Source organism: Hermetia illucens, chromosome 6 (genome assembly GCF_905115235.1).
Source record: "Hermetia illucens chromosome 6, iHerIll2.2.curated.20191125, whole genome shotgun sequence".
Taxonomy (NCBI): domain Eukaryota; kingdom Metazoa; phylum Arthropoda; class Insecta; order Diptera; family Stratiomyidae; genus Hermetia; species Hermetia illucens.
The window spans coordinates 63362621-63389408 of NC_051854.1; the positions used below are offsets into that span (position 1 = coordinate 63362621).

Consider the following 26788-nt stretch of genomic DNA (forward strand, 5'->3'; position numbering starts at 1 on the left):
AGTCCTTAGGTATTCCTCGGAGACTTGAGTTCGAGAGAAGAATCCTCCGAAGAATGAGGATGGACAATTCCGTAGCCTACATAACGACGAAATCTATGAGTGATACCACGGCCATCTGGTAGTGGATACAATCCGGCTCAACAGGTTGCGATGGGTGCGTCACTTAATCCGTATGGATGAGGATGATCCAGCCTAGAAAGTCCATAAGGACAATATCTATTTTAGAAAAAGAAGATGAGGCAGCCACTGCCTGAGATGGAGCGATGGCGTAGGTCAGGACGTCAGACAGCTTTTAGAGATATCGAATTGGTGGACCTCGGCGCCAAACCGGGGTGTCTGGAGTTTCTTATTAGGCAGGCCTAGACCGGATACCGGTTGTGTGCCGGCGATGATGATAATGCTGATGAATAACCCCTATTAAAATGTTAAGCACTTTAATATGGATTCCCCCATAACGACCACTAGCCAATTTCATTATAGCTAGTGATTGGAGTGTAGGAGGTCAGGGAAAACAATGGAGTTTTTTGCTTTATGGGGCCATTCCGTCGGACAGGGAGGGGAAGGAACCATAAAATACTTGAAATAGAGACAATGGAAATTCCCGAGTAGCATATGAAAAAGCAAAGTTTAAGGTCTGCAAGTCAAATTTAATAATACGCAGTAAAAACAGAGCCGGAGATGCTTGTTGAGTTATTCAGCGGAGGAGATCTGTCTTGCATTATGGGAGTTGTAGAAGATTGTGTTGCTATCGAAGCCACATTTTTACTATCTCATACATTTTTAGGGGAAAAATCCTGATTTCAGTAATGACTGGTTTGGGTAGCTTTCTAGATTCGAATTCTGATCTCCTTATAACAATTCGGCTATTAATAAAAGCTTTGGCTGAAAACGTGTGTGTGTGATGAATGCATCGAATTCGGTCGATTTGAACCAAATCTGGTTGAAGACCGGGGGATTGAACATCAAGTGACCGCTAACACTTTTGTGGCTTTTGTCGACAGCTCTGTCAGTACTCTGATGAAGGGCTAAAATCTGCCCGTACTTCGCCAAATATTATGAGATGTCATGTTCGACGATATATTTAACCTTCAGTAAGTGACGTTAGTGAACGTCATAGATAACACTGGCGGCAGTCACAAAACGTCTTGTCAGGTTGTACTTAGAGGAAGACGAACTCACGGAGCAGCAATGGGCAATGTCACTTATAAACATTAAGCACTGCAAGGATAATTAAGTTCTCGTTGGTATCAGGAAGCATAATTCACATCAGCTGGAATTGCGGTAACGTTAAATTTTAAGTAGTCCCTGTATTATACCCTTTCCAAAACATCCATCGGCAGCATGGCCCAGGCTAAGGTGATGTCGAATGCAGTCGATCTACGACCTGGGAGAAAAGGGGGACAATTTCCCTCGTCACGCAATTTTCTCGGAAGCCCGAAATAAAGACACAAAGAAATAGCTAAAGCTAAAAGAAATAAGAGGAGCCTGCGTAATTTTCACCCCGAGCTCGGATTTTCTCTTTACGGCCCTAATCTGAAGCATTGCTTTATGATAAAAATTAGCTCTTCCGCTTTGCTGCTTAATTTTGTAGATCTTCTAGATTTGTTTGCACTAGAGAAAGTTCTGGCAAGTTACCTTCAACATATCAGTCTATAGATATGAGTAGAGATCATTACTATGCGACAAAACAGCTTTGACTGTATAACGCTTCCCACTTGTTATCAAGAAGATATAGTATTAATTTGCTAAATCTCATTTCCTCTCTCTTTCAAAAAACTATTTAATGTTGAAATCATATCAGTTTAATTTAGTAGCCTCAAAGACATGAACAAAAAATAAGATTGTGACTTGATAAAGTTTTTCATAATCAGCGAATTGTTGTAAAAATGTTAGAATGAAAAAATCGACAAAAATATTTATATATGACTAATATATATAATATTGCCTTTATAAAATTCAAAATAATTTAACAAAAATGAAGTACTATTCCTTTCAAAAAAAGAATAATAGCTACAAGACTAAATCAGCTTATGCAGCCCGATGCAGAACACTTTCAGCACTACCTTCTTCCTTACTAATTTATTGCTTACAAACTATGATACATTTCGTTTCCATTTATTTTTCTTATTTATCTCATTTAAATATGTTTTTTGTTCAGAATATTCAGTTAAGATCGGATAACTCTTAATACATCGCTTAGATTTTAGGATCTATTATTCATTGGAAAAGCTTTCAGTTGTAGAGGTCCTGTTCAGTCCAGACTGGTCTCCTATTAGTTTGTTGTCCGTTATTTCGGTTACGTTTTGGTGGTTCATTGTTTTGGTGGTATCGCTGCTGTTGTTGGTGCCATGCCTTCCGTTTGGCGTTAGTGTTCCACCTAGAGGGGAGAAAATTGGAAATGGTTAATAAAAATTCATTTAGAAAGGCCTATTGATATGGGAGAGGGAATAACAGTTTTCACAGAAAAAATCGTTAATGCGACAAAAATAAATAAGAGGACCATGCTTCATTTCATGTAATCTAGAAAGTTATCCTTTAAAAGTTAATGCAGAATAAATAAAAAACAAAAAAAAAACCAAATTAGTTATCTAAGGGTAGGGAAAGGAGCTTTTCAATAGGAAAAATTCAAATTCAGTATGAGAAGCAGTCACTTTTAATCATTACATTCTGACATATCATCATATCATTATGCAAGTGACAGATACTTTTGATAATTACTCAAAATCACCCACCCAGTTTAAGAACAGACTTAAAGTATTTCCTGCTAGTCGCAAGGTATTGAATTCTAGTGTCAAAGGCTAAACATTCTGGGCCTAAACGAACTGACTCTCGAGAACATTCCTCTTCCTCCTGTGGCACTTTGATATTGTACTCTGAACAGCCTGACCGCATAATGCTTTTTGCAAGCGCAAGGCTAATCCTTATTACCTAAGAGTCGGTTTCGGACGGGATATTGACTGAAATTCCGGCGCAGCATAATTAACACTTCAACAGTGTGGTGTTACATGCTAACGGAGATTCTTGACCCAGAGGAAAAGGTTCTTATGAGCAACTCAATGAAGTCCAGGAGAGGCTTCCTAAAGCTGTCATTGCCAGCGTCATTTGTAATCTGAAAGCCAGGGTGGGCTCTGACAGCACCTTGATTCGACATGCGATGGGCAAACATGGTCTCTTAGGGGCTATATTCCAGGTGTGTAATAAGAGGGGCGAAGGCGTCGGCCTCAAAACAAATCGTCACCCGATAATCACTTATCTTCGCTTGCGAGCTGCGTTCGCAAGCCACAGAGCGTCGCCCTTTCAATTTTTACGCCAGCCGCTTACATAATCTAGCTATGACAGTGGTGTAATTTTATTGCTGATCGGACGGCACATGTCCTGAATAGTGTCTGAGAACATTGATGGGTGTTGATTCGCCATTAAAATACTCTTTTCTCGGCCGTTATTCTGGCACCGGCTAACTGCACAATCATGGAAGCGAATCGACGAACAGAGGAAATTGAATATTCTATTGATTACAGAGAATTGCATCCCAGAACCGTATACCGCATCGCGAAAAAACTTGTAAGTGGTCACAAATCGTTCGATGCTCCGGGCAAGAATATTGACGGACGGCTTTTCATTCACAATCAATGCGTGTTCGCGGTATTTCTAGCCAAAAGTTTTTAACAATCAAAACTCAACACCGTTTCCGTCACTAGTAGTCAGTTTTTATTCAGCAAATATCGATATTTCGGGAACAATTTGTTCCCTTATTCAGTACCGGGTGTCATTCACGTTAACGAGCAGTTGGAGAGGTGGAGGGGGCACTCCACCACGGTTCTTATCCATATAGCATCCAGTGAAGTTGTGGGTGGTATGGTACCGTACTATGTGGATACGAGCTGTTTCCCCATATAGATGTGAAATCATCTCTGGCAGCAGTGCATTCAAGTGGAGTAAAGGCTTAGCGGTCTATACCCGCAGAGTTATTCATCACAGCTCTTGGGATTTCTGCAAACGGTGTATGACAATTGGAGGGGTATTGGCGTGTTTCTTCCGCGAAAGGGCTAGCTAAAATTATGAAGTATGGAGTGATATGTCGAAGACTTGATCGAAAGAGAACAAGTTGATTTCCATTCGGGATCGTTCTGCATAAACAACATCGACATCTTGCCGATCATTTTGGAGCAGTCTTTCTAGTGAAGACATGACAGCGGACCTTTCCTCAGATAAAGCGATGACGTAAGACAGGATGCCAGCTTTTAGTGATATTGAATTGATGGACCTCGTAGAACCGGGATGCCTGGAGTTGCTAGGCGTAGACCGGATACCGGTAGTTACCGCTTTGGTGATAATGATCTGTCGTTTAGATTTTCGCTTTACCTACTCTTTATCGATATTGAAAAAGCTTTAAGCAACGTGGGTAGAAATGCTTTACGCAGAAAAGGTAATCCGAAAAAACTAATGGTTATTATCAGGGTGACGTGAGATGCGCCAAATGTCACGTGCTAGATTGATTTAAAATCCCAGAGGAATCTGAAGTGCGAAGCATAGTCAGCCAGGGTTGCATCACGTTATCGATGTTAATTCGTTTCCTTATCAGTGACGCTCTTCATTTCTTCATGCTCCCTTGTTTGGAGCGCTTTGGGGGGGGGGGAGGCGGGTTAAGGGCCCATGACACTGGTGACATTTACTAGCTCTTTCAGCGGATCACAGGCTTTCGCCAAATGGCTTTGAATTTTGAGAAAGGGGTAAGCAAAGTCGAACAGAAGATAAATACTAACAAAACTGGTAATCGCACTCTTCCTGTCTGCATTGATTGGCAGAACATCGAAGCGCTGTTTTTACCGACGATGGCAATTTCTCGCTCTACGTGTTAACAGTATTAGATTCAGCTTCTGTTTAAAATCTGGAAATTGAAACTATTTGATACTAATGTTCTTTCTGTGTTAATATATGAGAGCAGCGCACGGAAAGTGGTCACTACTGTTACTCAAAAGCGGTTGGGTGGGGGATATTCTGGCCTGAGACAATAACAAATGTTGAATTTCGTTGTCGTGTTAGCTAAATGACCGAGGACATGTTGATAAGAAGGCGGAAGTGGCAGTAAATAGATCGCGCATTGAAAAAAGATGACACATCCATTCCGAGTTATATCATGAAATGAAGGCCGCTATCTCAGGATGGTCGACGAGTAGGTCGCCTTAGAACTACATACATGGCGTAGAACGAGTGTAGAAATAGTGTAACCAAGAATCGGCAGCGATAGTATGTGACACTCTATATCCCACATGTATATACTCGTATGTCAATCAAGCGACTTAAGGACTTAAGTGAAAAAGACTGGACAATGTATAGACTCAGTTCAGTTCCACATCTATGTAAAATAATATAAAAATGGATATGGTTTGGCTTGAACGTTCATAGTAATGGCTTCACTTTCCTGATGAAACGACTGACTTTCAAAGGAAAAGCATCTTTTATTTGTAGGTAAAATGAGATTTTTTTTTCACTTGAAAAGATGAGATCTTTAAGATCTGCCTTTCAGAATTCAATGCTGCCTACACGTTGGGAAACCTCTGCTTCGAGACAAGTGGCTCAAAGCAATCGAATAAGGTACACGTGCCTATTGTTGTATTCGTTGATTGATTTATCCTGCCTCTGTTTCTGAATGGCAATGCAACTCTTTCCATGATTTTAACAAGTTTACTAGGTAATCCTCCAGTTGCACAAATAAAGATGCACGTATCCGAATGTTTTCAAGTACTTCTCGCTCGACATATCTATAATACTATACAGACTTTTGTTAGGTCAACTGTCCTTTCCTAAAAAATACCTATTTAACGGCTTCCCGCAGACTTTTGCGAATGTAAGAACGTCTTTGTATGCGGCTGTCGGTTTTGAGGAGAGCTTTTGTATGCTGCCTACGCTCTGCAAGAGTTACTCAGCTGCTAATTGCGTTCTTTGATTGGATCCGCTTCAATTTCGGGGTCACCTCAAGCGGGTTAGTCTCTTCTCAAAAGCATTTCCATGATCGCCGTTTAGCCGACCTTATAATTTTCTTTGGCACTTAATGAGACTCTTTGTACCGGTCCCACCTAAGTGTTGAATCAGGCTTCAGAGCTGGGTTAAGGAGCCCCTTGTCGTTTTCCTTTGTTTTGCCAAATTCGAGTTTAATTATGTGGTTTTACTTTTCTTTGGCGTATTGAGTGGGCAACTCAATGTATTGTGTAAACTTCTCTCATAGTAGTTGTGATCATCTACTTTTTCAATTCCGCCAGTGGATTTTATGCGCCTCCCATGGATCTTAACTAAGGCGCATAGTTCAATTTTGGGACCATGCGAATAGGATAGGCCTATTACTGGTGGCAGCTTGGTTAATATGGTGTTACTATTTAGAGATGCTAATTCTGCCTAAGTGTCGGAATACATTTCTTCTGATGCCAATAAGTTGGCATATATTTTCACTTGCAATATGGTCTTAATTTTTTCCGAGAACTCGGGCCATTTCCATACTGGAGTTTCCCGAAAATAACCCTGAACCCACTCAAATATTACTTAGGCAATCGTGCCTTTGAAACTGTACCAGTACTTTCCTACTACTGGCAAAGTTGAATTTCGACCGCCAGATTATGAATGCCCCTAGTGAGCTTTATTATGGATGTATACATCCAATGAAAAAGCGGTGGTGAAAGTTGCCTAGTCTTACAGTCCTACAGCACCTACAGGATTTCTGATATTATTTCTGGATCTAATTTCTCCGCGTTAGCTTGGAGTCGAGATGTACTCGCAGCATAAGAAGAATCCAAATAATTAAAAACAGATCAGATCCATGCTTCGTGTGCGAACTGGACAAAGTTAAAGGCACTTTCGACATTATGGATGCCCGTAAGGCGTATCCTTTTTCGGATATCGCCTACTCAATTTTCGTCGTGTGCTCATGGAGTGCTGTCTCCAGATTGGCTTTTTTGGTAAGCATGTTGCCTACAGTGTACCGATCTACCAGTATTTCCAGTCCTTTAAGTAAAAAGGAGGTTAGACTAATCGGTCGGAAGCCTTTTGCAATCGTGTGGGCTTCCCAGGTTTGAAACAAATATCACATGGGCTATAAGCGTGTCCTAATCATGCGCGATATATGTATGTACATTCCGCATATGTAGACCCAGAGCATTCATTCCCCACTACTAGAGAAGGAATCGTTATTCGGAATGTCTGGAGTTCCTTAGTAAAGAAGCCTATAACGAACAGCCGTTGATGATAATCATGACTAGAGTAAGTATTATGCTATTTGGGCTCGCAGATCTGTTTCTATGGAGCTATAATTCATTAGCACTAAACAAGAAAATCTAAAATATAAGTAGTAAAGGAAGTTGCCAACAGCAACAAATAGGGATGGTCAGGTCTATATAGAGAAAACCTTGGCCTGGGAGAAGAATCATACAGAAAAGCCGAACCCGGGGAGAAAATTATGCATCTCGTCCATTCCTGTAGACCTTCGTATATTCGGTCACGCATTCACCTGGTTTCAATCAAGAGCTAGTGTAGCCAGGTCATCTGCGTGTATTGGCACATGTTGCAGATCAAATAGCACTGAGTCGATCAACATGCTCGACAGAAGTGGGGGCCTGTTCTTGGGGCACAGCCTTTCAATAGCGATCAATGTTTTCTTCAACACACAGACATTTCTGCGTTAGCATAGCATAGAATCAGCTAACTACCGTTTGATGCTCTCTGTTGGCATTACAAAGACCCCATCGTATATTCGCCTTTTTTAGTTGGGTCGCTTATCTTGGAAATCAATGAAGGAAGGACAGAATTTCAGGATTTTTAGCTTTCTTTTAGTGGCCTTCTCTGCAAATGTGACCCTCAACCAGTCTCTCCGGGCATTTCAGGGAGAATGATGTTACGTTAATGTGTCTGCAATTTTTTGGATTTGAACAGTAATCTTTCCCAGGCTTCGATATGAAGGCTACCTATACTTTTCGCCAAGAGGTAGGTACATAGCCCAGAGCGAGACATACTAGCATAACATTTCCTAGAGGTCGTTCTAGATCCTCTTTACCCCATGTTAGAAGCGCTGGATACTATTCATTCCAGGTGCTTAGAAATCCTCAAAGGAATATTTTCCATTGGTATCCAACGTGTTGTAAGGTTGCGGGAATTGCCGCTCCCCTCCCACCACAAAACAGTCCATACTGACTCTACTCTGAAGTTTGCGAAAGTACTGTCCGGTTTTCTAAGAGAGTATAACCTGTCTAACTCATCCGTTTTAAGGCATTTTACAGAGCTTTGAAGCCTCCCTTTCGCCTTCCAGTTTCGCGCAGCATGGTCTAACGCAGTATCGCTTCGAACGTTTTACGAGCCTATGAGCACTTTAAGTTTAACCAGTCTTCATTGTTATTATTTTTTGCAAACTCATTTCATTTGTTTGGTGGATTTGTTTTCGTAGTTCTCGATTTCACCGCGATTTTACCGCGTCTACCTTGGGTAATAGGGCAAGCTATTGAAAATACTCGCGATTGAAAGTGTTTAATTGACCTTCTATCGCGAGAGGAATTCATTTTATTATCAAGAAGTTCGTTGCTGCTTTCGTAGGATAACGTTTATATATTACAGTCTACTCACCGGCTGACTGAATTCTCAGTAACGGTGGTCTCACATTGAAACTTCACCTAGCGGCCTCAAGTTTGTAATCATCTCTAACATTTCTGAAGTATTAATTTCTAGGTCGATTACTGCACTTCTTTTTAGCTCGAGGAGTGTGTGGAGTGCCCCTCACGTCCGCAGTTGTGAGACCAACAGAAGTCGTGAAATCAAATAGCTTCTCTACTCCACTAAAGCATTTGGTATTTCCTCAATAGATATATTTTTTGAGCGTTCGTATAACAACCTATCAAGGCTTGAAGACCATTTGATACACTACCAGATCCTTCAGTTCTTGCATCGGCAGAGGACACAAACAATCATAAGGTACGAACACAGAGACAGCTATGACGCTTTTCATCTTACCATTAACCTGGCATTGTAAGACAACCCCAGCTAGGGCTTGACAAATTTAATGTCAGAACACAGATTCTCGGTTTTGTGGATCTTTCATCTTAGAAGATCTTTGCCCCCTTTACTGACCCAATATGGCAAATTTGGTTAAACGAATTTCAAAAGTCCTGTACTGCTACAATTATAAGGGCATTCTGGCAATTTTACCAGCCTTGCTGCAACTAGAAGAGAAGAGGGCTTTGGCGTGCTGTAAGCTAATTTGACTAAACTTTATATTCGTAGACATAAGTGTGTGTACTGGAAAACCGCTGCTAACTCTAGAGTCTAGTGTGGATTTCACTAGTGTTATCATCTCGTCTCCACCTTCCTCCGATATTGTCCCATCTGTTAGTAAAGCATCACCCAGGTCTTCCATCGCAAAGAGCTTCCTTTCTTTTGCGATACTTTCTGTTTCTGGCAGCTGAGAGCTTTTTCAGGTTCACAGGTGTGCAGTCCGCATTGGACTGTTTCAACATACCGGTATTAGATCAGCCGTTCACATCAAAAGATTTCCATTCTTCTGGTTTTTCTGATAGTGCTGGAAGAGAAGGTTCTAACGAGCAAAATTTAGCCAGTAGGCCCCTCTCCTTTGTGGCTGAAGTTTTTTTAGGCAACAGTGGCACGGGATTCTAGTTTCTCCCATTATGGGAATTGCTACACTGTCCATTCTGGTTGCCGTGTCTTAGGCCTTAAATGTAGGCTTTCAACTGAAATGGTGAGCATGTTTTCCACAGATTTCTCCGTGGGGGAATATGAATGTGGTCAGACGTCCAAAATCCGTACTTCGGCCGCTACTTGATTTCGGACAAACAATATGTTTTCAAAAGGTAGGTCATGCTGAGCTCATTATCAGTAAGAGTATTTCATTTTGCCGTTTACTTTCGTTCTTAAATTTGCACAGGAGCGTAATCCCTACTTTCCCCCAAAAATGACTTGACATTGCACGGTTTCACGTTGCGTGTCAATTTTTCAAAACGTAACCCAGCGCAAATCGAAAGTATTGGTTAACAAGGGTTCCTGTGAATGAGTTCGTTTACAATTGAGATACATATTTACAAAAACAATATAATTTCCAGTAAAAATATAATAATGCATTCCAATTCGAATGTCTAAATATATCAAAGATTAGAATTATACATGCAAACATTGGAAATGAGAAAAGGGTTATGTAAGACAGGAAAATGAAAACGTGGAAAGTTATAAACCAACAAATTAAAAGTAGGATAGAGAGTGTGCACGTAGAGTAATGAAAAGTGATATGAATAGGAAAAGACTCTCACTTGGAAAACTTCCTCCGTTTTGCTTGCGGACCATCAAATTCAGGATACAAATAAGTCCCAGCTGAAGACAACAACACAATACATTGTTTACGATAAAAAAGATTCGTTTTGGTTTTTGTTTAGTCACAGCGAAGAAAAAAGATTTTAAATACGAACAAAATTCACCAGAATTGTCGCCAAGTGTGAATGTCCTTTACTTACCATTCGATTGGTACTTCCTTTTCGGTGGGCGAATGCCATGAATGTGATGAACTCCATTATTCGGGCCGGTGCTGGAATGCCGGAGTAGTGTACAGCTACGGCCCCGGCATCCTTTCAAATGCTCCAAGGTGTCATGAAGATAGGATCGTTCTTCGGCGCTAAGAATCGATGCTCGATTTAATGTTTCGAAGGGATCTGAAGGAAATTCAAATTTTAGCGATATTATGAATAGGATATTACGTGGAGTGAAATTGATTGAACTATGGTAGATAAAGGGAATTATCCACCTGCACTAATTAAAAATTAATTCACTTTAAATATTTTGGATTTTATTCTCATTCACCTATTCGTAAATCATAGTATGTTATTAGTCCTGTCGTGAATTCGCAGTATAGGAAATTATGAGTAGCATTTATGGTTCTAACACACGAGTAAGTGTTATTGTGAGCGTTCATGCAAAAGCAGAAAGGATCGTCATTCCACAAGGGGGCCGTTCGCCAGTGGCTACTATCATGACTAAAGCAATTCATTCGCTCCGACAGACACTCCTTCTCCATGCGAGCCTTTTTATTGCGTTTACGCTCCTTTTTGCGTTGACGTTCTTCTTTTAATTTACGACGTGCCTCGCGTTCCAACTCTTTTTCATCAATCAAAGGACTGGAAATAGAAAAAAGGGAAAAATATTTATTATGTCAAGTTGACGAAATATATAAAATGAAGAAAGCATGATTTGAGTGATATCGAATCTGCCTTAGATGGAAGAATATTTCATTTTGAATTTAGAGTTAAATTGTTTACCAAAACTAGGATATTTCGAAGAACTCTATCTTTTGTAATTTTATGGAAAAGTTTAGACCTAATTACTTAAATTTGTATTAGAAATTCTTTAAAATGTGGAGACAGAGTAGGAAGAAATTCAGCCACTATGATATAAATCACCTACGCATTCCGAAGCGTGAGTGAGATAAAAGACTCCCTAGAATGTGGTAGCGTCTAAACATTAACATGGAAACTACGAATTTTGACTTTTCAAGTGGTAGGACGTCACAGACTTCGAAAACACCCGCAACTTTAAACAATCAAGTCGTGCCCGAAGCACGGATTTCGGTGACCTCACTAGATGCATGTTCTCTCACGGAAAAATCTTTAGAAGACATGTTTTGTTGAGTATGCAGGGAGTCATTAGTCCGCATCCACTTGATGATAGACCGGAGCGATAACCACATGTCGCCACTTTCGGTCACGTTGCTGAGTGAGGCAGCCATGAGTTACCTCTGCCCTGGACGTTTGTGGAAGAGATGCTCGCCAGAAAGGAGGGACCATAATGAAGCCACAAAGGAGAGGGGACTACAGAATAAATCTTGCTTCCCAAACCCTTCTTTTCCACCAAGAAAAACAGAAGAAAAGAAAGTGGATGATGTGAAGTTAACTAACCTAATACCGTTATATGGAAACGGATCCATGCTGATGGGACACTGTGAACGTGGGAACGTCCTTAACTAGCGGCAATGGAAGGCGCTACGAAAGAGAATGGAAACATGGGTTCTTCTGCATCAGCAGACAGCAAAATCCAGAGAAATCAGACGCAAGGATGAGGAATTTTCGGCGAAAGGCGAGAATAAGCAGGTAACCTCAGTGAGACCCACATTGGACGCAGCAGACTTTCCGTAAGTCCAAGCAGATACTAACAATTTGTACATTAAAAATTGTTAACGTTGATTAAGAACTCGTTACTTAGAATTTGGTTCGACTATTGCAGTTGAAAAAATTGTAATACGAGGACAGAATCCCAGGAAAATGGAATGGGAAGTTCACTGGACTTCTTGGCAATAAGGTGCAGTTCCATAAGCGACTAAGGACTTGGTAATAGAAGCTCTGAAAGTTTGAATAGTACACACAATTTTAGAGTGCTTTGAAGAAGGTTGTCCTATTACCCGAGATAAGTGCGATAAATATATTCCTTATTGGAAGCGAGAACTGCAAAAACTGAATCGAGCTTTTAAAAGCAGTAAGAATGAAGGCTAAAAGGAAATTCCAAGGCTGTGCTAATTCCTTAAAAGTGATATGTTGGGCAAGCTGGATTCTCTTTGAAAGTCGGATGCTACCTTGACTAACTATAATGTTGAATCATTGGAGGTACACCAGCCGGGACGACAGGTGATAAAAGCCGAAAGGGGAGAATTGGCAGTTGTTGCAAACCGTTCAACACTAAAGTGTTGCCATAGAAATTGAAACACTTCAAGACTATACCATCTTTTCTTAAACACCTCAAGTAGGCAAGGAAAGTTGGGCTGCAAATAATACTTATGCAGCCGAGGTTTTCAGTCTGACAGGTTACCGCGTTCAGTATTTCACTAAAGTCATGCCTATTTGAGATTTTAAGTTTCAGTTATACTACCATTCATCTCAAGGGAGCTACTATTAATTTAAGCCCGGATGGTAAGCATTCGGTTATAATGATGACGGTTGAAGGTGCTACAAGGTTCCGCATCGATTAAGCCTAGAACTGCGGAAAATATTATTCTCAACGCTGAAACTTACATTTTGGCATAAAGTCCGTTTGCGTAATCACAGAGGTCAATATATACTAGGATCACTATCTTGTTGACATAAGCCTGTCGCGGGGCTAATAGATAGACTCGCATCACTATGTACGTATATGACTATCATTAAAGAATACAATCGGATTCGCAGCCATTAATTTGGCTTCAGAATCAAGCAACCAATGTTAGGCCAGTTGCATCGTATTACCAACATGACGGAAAGGTTTCTCAGGTTCTCAGAACACATTTCCCGGGGTCCTACCCCACGGTGGCAGGCGACAACATTCTGCCTGACACCCCAACAACGAATAAAAGGGGAAGGAAGGAGAGCTGGAAACTAGCAAAAGAGGTGTGCTCAGAAGCTAGGCTAAGATGGGTAGTGGCAACTTTTAAACCACTGAAATCTCCCGGAGTAGATGGCATTTTCCCAGGACTTATCCAGAGAGGCCTAGGAATTATCTTAGAGTCTCTTCTGAGGGTGGTAAGGGGGAGTATAGCATTGGGATACATACCAAGGGCATGGAGACCGGCAAAAATGGTCTTTATTCCGAAAGCGGGTAAAAAGGATTCTTTTCACCCTAAATCTTTCAGACCAATTTGCCTAACATCGTTCGTACTTAAAACGGTGGAAAGGGTAATAGAGAATATATTAGAACTAACGTGCTAAAGCGTAATCCCTTACATTACTGTCAGCACGCTTACCGGGCAGAACAGTCAACTGAAACTGCTCTGTATCAGCTGACAGAGGTACTACGGGATGCTATAGAAACAAAAGAAATTGCACTGTGCGTGTTTTTGGATATCGAAGGAGCATTCGACAATACATCGCACACAGAGATACAAGATGCCCTGAGCCGCAAAGAAGTGGAAAACACCCTGGCATTCTGGATGGGCATAATGTTAGAAAGCAGGCAAATAGAAGTACCGAGAGGAACAAATTCTATTGTCATAAATACCACTCAAGGCTGTCCACACGGTGGGGTACGATCGCCGCTGATGTGGAGTATGGTAATGGATGAACTCCTGAACGTGTGAACAAATACTGGAATACAAGTCCAGGGTTACGTGGACGACATTGTTTTAATCTGTAGGGGCAAATATGAAGATACCCTATGTGATAGGATCCAAACTGGACTAAGAGGCTACTAGTGCCTGGTGCAAGAAGGTGGGAGTGCGAATCAACCCCGCCAAAACCACCATAGTACCATTCACTAGGAGGCGTAAGTTTGATCACCTGGGAGCCATAACATTACATGATATGGAAGTGAAACGAGAAACAGAGGTCAAATATTTGGGAATTACCCTAGACCAAAAATTACTTTGGGAGACACATGTCGGAAACACTTGTCGGAAAGCCACGAGGGTTCTGATTACTTGCAGATCCATAGCAGGAAAAAAATGGGGTTGCAGCCCGGAGATACTACTTTGGATATATACTGCAATAGTAAGGCCAATGATTATCTATGGAGCGGTAATCTGGGCCGAAAGAACTCAGCACACAAGCCAGGGAATTACATAAGCTCCAAAGGTTGGCTTGCGTGTGTATCAGTGGGGCAATGAGGACATACCCGACGGCATCCCTGCAGGTCCTTCTGGGATTAATCCCTCTCTATGTGCACATACAGATGTAGGCCAGGAGGGCAATATTCAGGATGGCCGGTAGTATGAGGTGGGGAGCTGCCTAAATCGAAGGAAAATTGATATTCTTTCTAGGCGGTATCCCGAATTACTGATACCAAGGGATAACATGACAACGAGGTTTCACTTCGATAGGAAGTTTGAAACACGTTGGAGTAACAAGGCAAACTGGGAGAGCGTGGCTGCGACATACGGCTTAAACCAGCAACTGATTACTTGGTACACGGATCCCTCACAGCAGAGGGAGTGGGTGCGGGTGTCATTGGTCCAAGGAAAATGTACTTTGAGCCAATGGGCAGGTACACTAGCATATTCCAGGCGGAAATATACGCCATAGACAAATGTGCCTCCTTTAATCTGCCAAGGAACTATAGGGGGCAGAACATAGCTATTCTCACCGATAGCCAAGCAGCGACCAAGGCACTTAGGCCCAACCAGGTGAACTCTAAACTGGTATGAGAATGCCTTGAGAGACTGAATACACTCGGCTCGTCCAAGAAGGTCTGGATACTTTAGGTTCCAGGCCGCGCTGGGTTGGCAGGCAACGAGGCAGCGGACGAACTAGCAAAGAAGGGGCCAGGTTCTTCAAGGACGCGGTGCGACTTTCCCTTAACAGAATAATAATAATAGATTCAGCTTTGACAGCGCGTTTTTATGAAAGACTATAATTGTGCCCTAGTACATAGTTTCCTTCGTGGTTTATTAAATTCTGTCAACGGGCAACAACATCTTCTTTTCTAAAATTCAGATGACTTGGATCGAAAGAAATCCGTAAGTCCTGTTTTTACGGCATCCAGTGAAAAATTATTTCCTTCAAAGGATTGTCTAAGGAGCGGAACAAGTCAAAATATGAGGGGCAAGGCCAGGGGAGGAGGAACGAATCAACTGCTGCCGACCTACCTCCGCAACTTTCCTTTCCTTGGGTGTAACATTGTGATGAAATAAAGCGTCGAATTTAACTCCCAAACAGACTCTTCTATACGGTGCTGCCGATTTTAAAAGCCAGCTCTTTTTACAGGAAAGCAAGATTCCAAGTATACAAAGCGATAATATGACTTGTGTTATGCTACCGATGTGAAACATGGACCCTAACACAAATTTCCGAAAAACAGTTCAATACCTACGAGAGGTGGGTCCTGAGGAGAATAATAGGAGCTAAATGGGAAGACGGCCAATTGTGAATCAGATGAGTTATACCAATTATTTGACAACCCTGAAGTCTCCAAATTAATCAAATTTTGGAAGCTGCAATGGACTGACCATGTTAAAAGTATGTATGGCACCCGGATATCTTGAAGGGAAGGGTGAACAGAAATACGAAGACTGGTAGGAGACCCCCGAAAGCGCTGGGTAAATTCTGTTGGCGAAGACAATGTATCATTGATCGGATTTCGGAATCGGAGGATGCGATCGCTGAATCGAGATGGTTGGAACGTTTTCTCTTCAACGCTGCCTCGAGACGCTCTTGTTGGATACAGTATTCTGTTGCTATGAGAGTTTGGTTGCGTGGTAACAGCTCAAAGTGAATTAGGGGATCCCCGAATATTCACCCATCCATCGCACCAAAAACACAATAAGATCTTACCAGAATGCAATTTTACTATTTATTTCGATGCGGTGTTTTGTTTTAGTAGGCGTTTTTAAGATTAACATTTTTTTTTAAAGAATCCACAAGTGACGACCGATTTTTGCCTACTCAGGTGTGAAATGCAATTGTTCAGTCGACTTTACTTATTCCATAGGAATAATTCGTGGGGAATCGAATTTTGTACATAACTCAGGGATAGAATTTTTCATAGAACTTCATTGATAGTTCAGCAACAACTCATTTATCCTCCTCCTCCAGTGCCACTAAAAATTCGTTGCTTTGAAGCTCATTTGGCCTTTCAGAACCCACCTGATTTTTGATTCGATTGAAGAACACGCATATTTACAACGTTGTAGTCGCAAATGGCACCTAAATTTCCAGAAGCATTCGCCGCTCTGGTTTCGAGAAGTGTTGCAGACGTCACAGTTAATCACAAGACCAAGGGTAGGATCGCCTTTAAAGGAAATCAGAGGCAAAGACTGGCTTGGCGCTATTGACGATAGAAAAGAGGAAGAGAAGCAGGACATGGAGATGGAGTCTTAGATATTAGTATTGCTACTAATATCTAAGACTCCATCGAACTTCAAATTATTCAAAATAAAATTCGCCGAAGTATTGAATATGTTGAATGCGATATAAAATCTCTGATGGAAATCTGAAGAATTCAAAGTAACGGAAATCTTCTTTAACATTTAACAATAGATTAAATCGAATTTCTCAAAATCGATGCAAAATAGGGGAAAAGACCAAAGATATCCTTGATAGTCTGTACGTGATGGCTCCGATTGCTACCGTACTACATTGAGTTAAATATACGTGAACAGAATATTGGAAATTACTTTCTGCCAACGAAAGGATCAAACTTTCAAAATGACGATGATAACAAATCGTTCACATATGTATTTGTCGATGCCACGTGAAATTCTTGTTCTCAGATACTTTCCCTGCCAACTTCGTAGGAGAGAAAGAACATGACGCGTTTCTCCTTACCTTTCAATATCCGGTTCACAATAGCACTCAGCAGGTGCCGAGAATGGATACTTTTGCTGATGGAACGGATCATTCGTATTGAATGGTTTAGATCCATGTCCTGAAATGTAGACAAGAAAGGAAAAAATAGGAATTAGTAGATGGAAAGAATGTTCTCAGATTGTATAAGAATCTAAAAGTTTTTATTTTGCTTTACCTTTGAAAATGTTCGTTATGTCATTTGTAGTGGTTGTGGTTCTTAGCTGCACGGGAGTTGGCGTGGCAGAGGTTGTTATTATGGGATTATCAGGAGTAATAACTGGTTCCGCTAATGCACTCACTGTGACGGGTTCTAGCCATTGTCCTTCAGTACTGAATTCTCCGTATGTTGAGTCGTTATTCCTGCATTGTTAGGATAAAAGCATTTCAATCCAAAGCAGTGAAATTTTAGCTTAATGTTAATAAAGATTAAGAATGTAAGACCCAGGACAGGTACAAAATAAAATGTTCCACGTTTTTCCTTTCATGAAATCAATTTTCAAGCAACATTGCCTTCCAATTTAGCTCTAATTAATTACTTATCTGAATAAGTCGACTGCTTATCAATTTTAATCCTGACTGAGTCAACATCCCTATTAGGTTAATTATTCAGTTAGCATAAGGAGGGTATATCCAACCAATACCAATGATCAATCATCGCTCCTTACCTGTAATTTCCACCCTCCATCTTATTGACTTCATGGACATAGCTTTCAGTTGCGAAGCCTTCGAACGTGCTATGGGGGGAAGATGTCACCCAGGAATCTCCTTTCTCAGAAACTTCTTCTCTTTCATTAACTTTTTGGTCCTGACCGTCAGCACTAAATGTTTTTGATGGACTGTTGGTGGAGAACGAACTTAATGTTGTTGAGGAATGTAGTGTGCTCGTGGACTCGGAGGAGGACTGGAAAGGGGATTCTGTTGTTAAATTCAACGTGAAATGGTGCTGCTGTTGATGGTGATGATGATGGTTCACATGGTGATGGTATCTATTATGCTCGTTATGTGGTCGTCTACTGCCGCCACGACTGTCCTGAGTTCGATGGTTTTTCCTGGGTTTTCCATTGTTCGCGTTTATTGTCTCGCCATTTAACAACGTGCCTTCACCTCCATTTGGTGGTAGATTTTCTTTTATTGTCTCTGGAATGTCATTGCGATCTGTTGAGAAGTGATTGGATTCAATGATTGCTCTCTCATTACTGTCCACTACTTCTGATTGCGTGAAATTGTTTCGATTCTTTTTGTGGCGATGTGAGTGCGGGTCTAGTGACGGTTTTATTTGAGGACCTTTTTTTCCTTTTTGTCGTCGTCCACTTAATTCAGCGTCAATTGAACTGTTCTCGATAGTAGCACCACCACTTTGTGCGGACAGATTTTCACTGTCATTTTCATCCCGATTCGAAAGCGTTGACCCCCTATTATCTCGCAATGCCTTCTTCAAATCTTTTAAATAGTTGATTTTATTCTTAAGGACTTTGATGAGTAAATCAATTTGTTGTCTCGACTCTTTCACGGCTCGATGATCGTCGACAATAATATCAGAGCAGTTTACCTTGAAATTTGCCTCGATGAAGCATTTTTCGGCAATTTTCTCGCCACTGATTTTTCGAGTTCGATTGTTGTGTAGAACGCGTTCTTCACGGAATTCTTCCTCGAGATTGTCAAGGGCTTCTTGAATGTCCTGAATAACGTCTGTGATTCTATCGACAGTATCTCGTTTTCGTCGTGTTCGTTCAGATGTTTCCAGTTCAGACTCAAGCTGGTTTTCGATTTCAGAGACCAGATTTGAGATATGGAGAAGTTTCAACATTTGCATTGATGGATTGGCACTATAAAGCTCCTCAGTTATTGGTAGTGCCACTGGCTCATCAGTTTCACGTTTATGGCGACGTGCAAAAAGTCCATGATGACCTCTGAAATATTAAACATTTTTTGAAGAACCCTTCTTAGAGGGAAGAAGCACTTACCTTTTGCGAATTCTTGGTCCAAGATAGTCACGATCTGTTTTGAGCTTCGTATATACAACGCCGTCTGGGGTAAAGCAAGCGCAATTGCGTTTATTTCTTGATGAAAGTTTGTTGATTTCGGCCAAGTGGTTTTGTAACTGTAACTGTAAAACATGAGTACGCTTTTGATGTGATACCTATTTAAGTATGGTTTAGCTGGACACCTATTTGGCGAATCTCCAAACGATTTGTCGAACCTGTTCGATTCTTGCTAACCTGGAGGGACACATATGTTAATTGAACCTTATACCAACTTAAGATCCAAAACAAAGAATAATCAGCATAGCCTTGTTGAATTCTCTTTGGTTCGATGTTGCTATAATTCAGATCGGAGATCCTTTTCTTAGATATGAAAATATGTAGAATACTGCCTATCTATACTTTCCTCGGACAACCCTTTGACGTGGTGCGGTAGACTTTAGTATTTCATTACAGGGTCCAAAACGGAAAGGTGGAAGCTAAACATAGTGGCCTTCCCGCAATCAAGATTTCAAGTCGCCGTTGAGGGGTTGATTTTGAGGCCTCACCAAAATTATTTTCTTTCATGTGGAAGGCGTACTCACGCGCGGGTCTTTGAAAGTACAGTAACTACTATAATTAAGGAAATTTAAAACCAAACGATGGCAGCCGTGTCCGCAGTTCTATTACCTGAAGAGGAAGGCACTTCAGAAGTATTTTGAGTCTCTAGAGAAGAAAGAAGGACCTTAGACTAAATCCAGTACCGTCAACTGTGAAAATATCCAGATAAATCGGATGCAAGGAAGCATAAAGTGGGAATAAGCTGCTAGCTCCGATAAGGTTCACACTCGATGCAGCAGATTCTTCACTTGCCAGCAACGCGCGCTAAAATCGTTAGGTTGACGCATCAGCAGTGGGCAACGCTTTGAAGTGCTCCGTATTAGGACCTACTTCCACGATTTTCGCGCTGATTAGGACCGATCCCCTCAATGAAGCACCTGCGAGAATAGTTATTACCAGATGCCAGATTGAAATCCTTGGAAGTAGGTAACATAATAAATTTCCTGTCGGTTATAAGCTTAAATAAGATACTATAGCTAATAAGTAACCATAACCAGCAAAGGGATGCAATATTTCATTTAGACGCAATGCGACGTCTCTTGACAATATTATTATTATAGTCCCCTCGTCAGCGAAACTAAAATCAACCCATCCTGTTGGCGCAGCAGTTTCCTCTTAAGACAATAAAATATCAAAGGGACAACTTTCCATTACATACAAATGTTGGAACCTGGGCCGAAGTCAAGATCAATTGGAGTGCACTGATGAGACCACCTTAAAGTGAACCGAGCAGAGAATCTCAGCGATAAGTTCTGGTCACCGGCCCAAGTTCCCCATCGTAACCATTGAACTGAACACGACACAGCATATCGGACTTGAGATTCCTGACCCTGGAAGGAAGGCAGAGGAAATTATCAGCACACTTAAATATAATCCGTCCATTCATTTCGGACGAAGGTGAAGGGCGAAAAACAATGATTTAAATAAAGTAGAGCAAATTGCGATATCTTCAGTGCGGTTCTGAAGAAGAGATGTGCTCGCGGAGTTTAGAGTATACATTGGGAGAACCTCTCCATGAGGACTCGCCCTGGTGGAGGGACTACAGGCTTACCTGTTAGAATCTTCTTGTGAGGAGTGGTGGCACCGGGAGACCCTGTAGTCACTTTGGCTTGCCGGCCGTGATGCAGTAGGCGAATGCTCCAAAGGCCTAATCAAAGCAATCAGACCTGAGTCTGCACGGGGACTCATCTGAAGTGGCAAATTGGTCACGAAACCTTACCAAGGGTATACTGGTACCATGGGAACCGGGATAGCCTCTGGACTCTCATACTTCGGGTGAACTCAATTTTTCGAGGTCATCAGGTCGCAGAATCTTCTTTTACACATCGTCGAATACCAACACGTGTAATTCGTTCAAACCAATAAACATCACAGAAAGCATCAAGTTATACTTAGAAAAGGCTGCATTTTTGAACTTCGTGGGGTACCGATGTGGACGAGTACGTTTTCTCAACTAGGGAGCCATTTTTCTGAGTTTGGAAGGGTTATCATGATGACCCTGAAGTTGCGACTGCAGCGTTCTCTAATTGTACCGAAGCAAACGTTGCCGAAAGGAGCACCAAAATGGTTTTAGAAATGAGACAACTATCGCAGCTAACTCGAACAATTAAAGGGAGGTCGGTGAAATCTCGGCAGGAGACATGACAAATCATAAATTTATTCGGAAGGAGAAAGGGGTTGAAGATCTCTAAAAACGAGACCAAGAGCTTCTCGATGAATATCCTCTTAACGTGTATTCCAGATGATCCCACCCGCGAAGACAAAATGAATGTGATTAAGCGTCTGGTGTTGTCAATGACGAATGTACAAAGCACCGTCTCAACTGTTGGCATACAAAAACAAGCTAAGATACATGTCAAAGAGAAGTGGATAGTATCTGAAGTATGTACAGCTCAAAAGGATAATGTAGACCTTGGTCATATTTCACCAATAAAGATCAGTTTAGGTCGCCAATACCAGAAGCGCTCGGTTCACAAAGAACAGAAGCGCCATCTAATAAGCGAAAAGATTAATGTGAATGTTGCTCTGACAGGGGTGCAGCAGAAAATAGAAGCATTTTATCCAAAGTACCAACCAGCTTGATTATGCTGAAATGAGACGAGTTTCATTAACCGAATGCATGTTAAATATCTGCTTATCAGAAGGTTCTGGAGTAGTTTGTGGCAATTATTCACTGTGAGTTGACAAGGCCGCAAACATTGAACCTCTTGAATTTGACAACACTACCGATAAGAGTTCACTTGACTGCTCTTGTCTTGATTATGGGCATGAATACCCAGATCTATGAAGTGGATGGGAATGATATTGGAAACAGCAATATTTTTATGATAGAAACAATATATCCATATACAATAAATTATAATAAATCCGCTTGAAATTTCATTTGACGTTGTTTTTTACATATTTAGATGGTGAAGACTAGCATCAACCAACCCGCATTTAGCAAGATGTGTCTATATTTTCCACTTTTTTTTGCATTTTATTAATGTCAAAGTAGAGTTGAATAAGGCTGCAACAAGCTCGCGTCATAGCTCTTACTACTTCGCTATAATTAGAGATTCTCAGACATTCCCTTCCATATATGTATATGATCGTGGGGTATAGTGCGTCAACCACATCTACGTGTCATCGTTTGTTACTTCAAATGCATTTCAGCTCCCCCCACGATTCCCTCAGATGCCAGCACTCCTGCTCTACTGTTCTGCGCCAAGTGCACTTGGGGCAACCCACCCGTCTTGGGAGAGTGGATTCCGCTGCATGACGTAGCAAGCAAGAAAAATGTCGCAACTTCTTAATTTTGTAAACAGAAATAGGCTCTGTTCGTTGCCAGCAACTGTGCACTGATTTTATCTCATAGATGTTATCGGTTATGGTTCTTGACCGTAGGTAGGAGAAATTATCAACGGTGTCAAAGTTGTATTCTCCCATTCTTATTGTTCTCAGTTGACCAGTGCTATTCGATGTTGTCGCTTCTTTTATTTTTGGTGATAATGGTGCCACCATGTATTTCATCTTACCTTCATTCATGCTTGGCTTAAGGTCTAGCGCAAATCGCCGTATTTTTCCAGGGCCAGGTTAAAGAGTATGCATGATAGGGCATCCCTTTGTCTTAGATCATTTCTGATAATGAAAGATCTCGAGAGTGGTCCAGGCTCAGTCTAGTCAGTCTTCCCAGTTTAGTCGAGATACCGAACTTTCCCATGGTCCTAAACAGCGTTATCCTGGCTATGCTGAAATTTAAGCGTAAGTTGGTCGCTAACATACTAACCCAGTTTGGCTGTAGTTCAAAACTCCGATAATACGGCTCATACGGTCGTAAATCAGATTTCCCTCCTTGTCTTGGCAGGATAACCATGGAGGTATATACGATTTTATTCTGCTGACTTGTTGGTTGAACATCCACGCCAGGTGCTTCTTATAATTCTAAAGTTTAGTTAGTTCTCCACCTGCCCTCTCCTTCTGCTTTTCGTCTGTGAAGTTGCGTTTCCTCGATGGAGTTCATTATAGATTTCTGCACGCGCTCGCGTTTTTTGAGATTGATGTCTAATATACAGAATTCTTCCGTTTGCCAATGCTTTTTCTCCAGGACCTCTATTAGCTGCGGTTGTTGCGGCATCTATTTCGCCTTGCCGGATAGCTCAGTGGTTAGAGTACAAGGCTATCGTACGGAAGGTCGCGGTTCAAATCTCACTGGTCGCAGTGGGATTTGTGTCGTGATTTGACGTTGGATACCAGTCGACTCAGCTCCTTTATCATTTGGCTGTTAGAACGTGAAGTACGATTTTGGTATTATATCTAGTGCAGGCTTCGTGGGTTTGTTTCGCTGCCCCGTGGAAGGTATCCTTCTCCGATGTTAATGAGGCTTATACGTATTTCAAAATTTGCCTCGCAAATACAGAAAGTGTCGCCCTCCGCGTTTTCGAAATAGTCAACACCAGGTTTCATTTTTTGGCTAAATGAGAAAGCTACTCCGAGCGCTGGGTTGCAGGATGGCCGCTTTAATATATGATATAGTGACTTTTCTCCAGGAAACCAGTCCCTGTCCGCTGCATCTCTTGCAACGCTGTGGCATCAGCCTTATACTGAGATAGGGTATCTTTTAGCTGCTAAGCAGCTACTTTCTTTACAGGGAGCACAAGTTCCATGAAATAATGCCCAAATTTTATGTCTGCTTTCGTTGTCGGGTCAATCGTTGTTTCGTGTCCGCCATAATAAATTGTTTTCTGTGTAAGTTTATCAGAACTAACCAACTAACAAGCTGAAGGGCGAGGAGGTCTTCTTTTGTAGGTGCGAGAGACTCACTTTTGTCCTTCGTTGTTCCAAGTGTAAAATGTTAGATATTGCCTTCTGTTTGTAGTTAAGTCTAAAATTGATAGACCAGTAGTTTACTCCAAACTACAATTTTATTTCATTATGTATATATATTTCAGGAGCAACTTACTCCCTTCATCAGAAAAACCTCTGTTTAAAATTAAGGAGGACACGAACGGCTGAGCGCAGAAAGAAAAAGTCGGGAGACGAAGAAGGACTAGGCCGCTAGCTCTACTTATTAAGCCGGAGGAAGGCAAGACTTTTGAGGAAGTCCTCAGTGAAATCCGTTACAAGATCAAACTCGAAGATAGCGGAGCAGAAGTGTCTTTCATTCGTAAAACGAAAAGAAACGAAGTCGAACTAGGTCCGAGGACAACGAATAAACTTCTGTGAAGCAGTCAAGGGCTTCTGGAAGAGAAAGCTTTGTTCGCCAGCCTGGAACCCACGAGTTCTCTGAAAATCCGAGACCTTGACTGCCTCACAGAAAAGAACGAGGTAGAAAAGGTCATCAAACGCTAATGTCCGGAGTTAACCAATTTCCGGATTCTACGAACTATTGAGGCCAAAAACTCGTCGTGGTGGAAGTTGCTAAGCAATACGCGGGAAAACTTCAAAACAGCGAGAAATAAGAATTGGTTGGGTCGTGTGTAGGATATGAATCCGGGCCGCGCCAACCAAATGTTACAGATGTTTGGATTATGGGCACGCACCCTCCTGAGGGTTCTTACCCAAGGCCGAGGGGGCAGCTTTGTCTGGATTCGGTGTTCAGCGATAACATTTTTCAGTGTCTATCTTACGCGGAATGAGACGATGCCGGGCGTTTCATTCGGCGCCTAGAACAGGACTGGTAGTTCTAAACACCAGCTCCACCCCAACGTTTCGACTTATGGGTTAGGAGGGAAGCATTCCAGACGTAATCTTCGTGTCGGAATCACTGGTGTTGCTGGTGGACGAGTGGCGATTTCTGGAAGACTTCTTGACAAGCGACCATCAGTATATTGCAATAACTCTCCGTGTGCGCCACCCTGACGCTCTTTCTGTGCATGGAACGTTGTGAAACTAAACACCAGGAGGTTTGTCGAAACTGCTGGAACAGGTAGGGCCGCGCTGGAGGGTAATCCTGTGGGCGGAGGCGCTGCAGCCGCCACTGTCAGTCATTAACATGATAACGACGGTCTGCGGAACCTCCTTGCCCAGGAGGGTATCGAGGCATGGCAAATCTTCTATGTATTTGTGGACGGTGGAAATTGCGGAGCTCCGGAAGGAGTGTCAGAGGCATCACCGCTTAACACAACATCGAAGCGACCGGGAGGAGGCATGTACCATAATGACGTGTGGTGCTCCTCGTAACGCTTGACGTCAGAACCGCCACTGGGCGAACTATCTCTTACGGCCTACCTAAGGAACCGGTTCCTGTTCTATGAAACGTTAGAGGATCAGAGGAGAATGGAGGTCACGTCGGGGGTAGCACAGGGATCCATCCTAGGGCCGGACCTCTGGAACGCTACATATGATAGTCTGCTTAAACTCGACATGCCAGAAGTGTCGTGCCTGGTCAGTGATACAGACGATACCACGGCGCGTGTTGCTGGACGCTCTGTCGCACAGTTGCAAAGCAGACTCTGCATATTGATGCGACGGGTAAGCAGATGGATGACTCTCCATGGTTTCAACCTTGCACTGGAAAAAATCGAAGTAGTCATCCTGACTATAAAGAGAATTCCCCCCTGGCGTCCCGTATCGTTCGGCGAGGCGATAATTGAGTCAAAACCAGCGGTAAAGTACCTCGGGTTGACTCTTGACTCAAAGATACAGTTTTTTTTCTTAATTAAAGCAGCAGCGAACAAGGCTGCAGTTGGAGTGCCGGCTTTAAGTAGGCTAATTGCAAAGATTGGGGGTCCTACATCTAGCAGACGACGACTCTTGATGAGTTCAACGCAGTCTGTCCTGATCTACCGCGCAGAAATATGGGCTGAAGCGCTTGGCAAGGAGGTATATTGTAAGCGTCTCGCGGAACTACAGAGACGGGGAGCTTTGCGGATGGCATTTCCGTACCGCACTATCTCTAAACTGTACGTGATGGTGGTCGCGAAAGTGATCCCCGTTGCCCTTCTTGCTAAGGAGTGTCAAGCCATATATAAGCGCAAGGGAGAAGTGCCAAGGGAGGTGGTTGCTCGTGGAGAACAGCAACGCACTCTAAACAAGTGGCAACTCTCGCAAAATGAAATTAAAGGCAGATCGGCAACTTACATCCATGGCTGTATCGGTAGCATGGTGAGACTGACTATTTCCTTACCTAGTTCATAAGTGGGCATGGAGGTTTTCAGTCTTACCTGTAAAAGATTGGAAAGGCACGATCTTGGGATTGTGCGATTTGCAATGGAGTTGTGTACAACGCCCATCACACTTTTTTTCTTGAAGTACTGAGAAGTACTGGCAGGTGGAGTCGTGTTGCCCATTAGATTCGGGTCCTTCTCGTTGCTAAGAAGATAGAGCTCGACAGGTGGAGGAGCCGGATGGCAGGGGGTTGTTTGAACTGACTGTACCCTTCCTCCTTTTCCCCTCTCGATGGTGAAAGGAATTCCGTGATTTGAAGTCTCTGCAAGGCGGGAGACTTCG

General features: G+C 42.1%; 1 protein-coding gene across 7 annotated transcripts in view; it reads right to left on the bottom strand.

The window, feature by feature from the left end:
- Window positions 1–487: 487 nt before the first annotated feature.
- Window positions 488–26788, bottom strand: part of LOC119659248 (extracellular sulfatase SULF-1 homolog) — a 334413-nt gene continuing 308112 nt past the window's right edge. For 4 of the 7 annotated variants that reach the window (XM_038067230.1, XM_038067227.1, XM_038067231.1 and 1 more), the window contains 8 exons: window positions 19241–19383; window positions 17942–19186; window positions 17452–17636; window positions 17256–17355; window positions 10840–11153; window positions 10497–10691; window positions 10296–10356; window positions 490–2377 (listed from right to left, as the gene is read on the bottom strand). In XM_038067230.1, the coding sequence (XP_037923158.1) occupies window positions 2233–2377; window positions 10296–10356; window positions 10497–10691; window positions 10840–11153; window positions 17256–17355; window positions 17452–17636; window positions 17942–19186; window positions 19241–19383 (2388 nt within the window). In that variant the 3' untranslated portion in view covers window positions 490–2232. Of the gene's footprint in view, window positions 2378–10295; window positions 10357–10496; window positions 10692–10839; window positions 11154–17255; window positions 17356–17451; window positions 17637–17941; window positions 19187–19240; window positions 19384–26788 lie in introns of all 7 variants that reach the window. The other 3 variants (XM_038067232.1, XM_038067233.1, XM_038067234.1) reach the window with 3 other exon arrangements.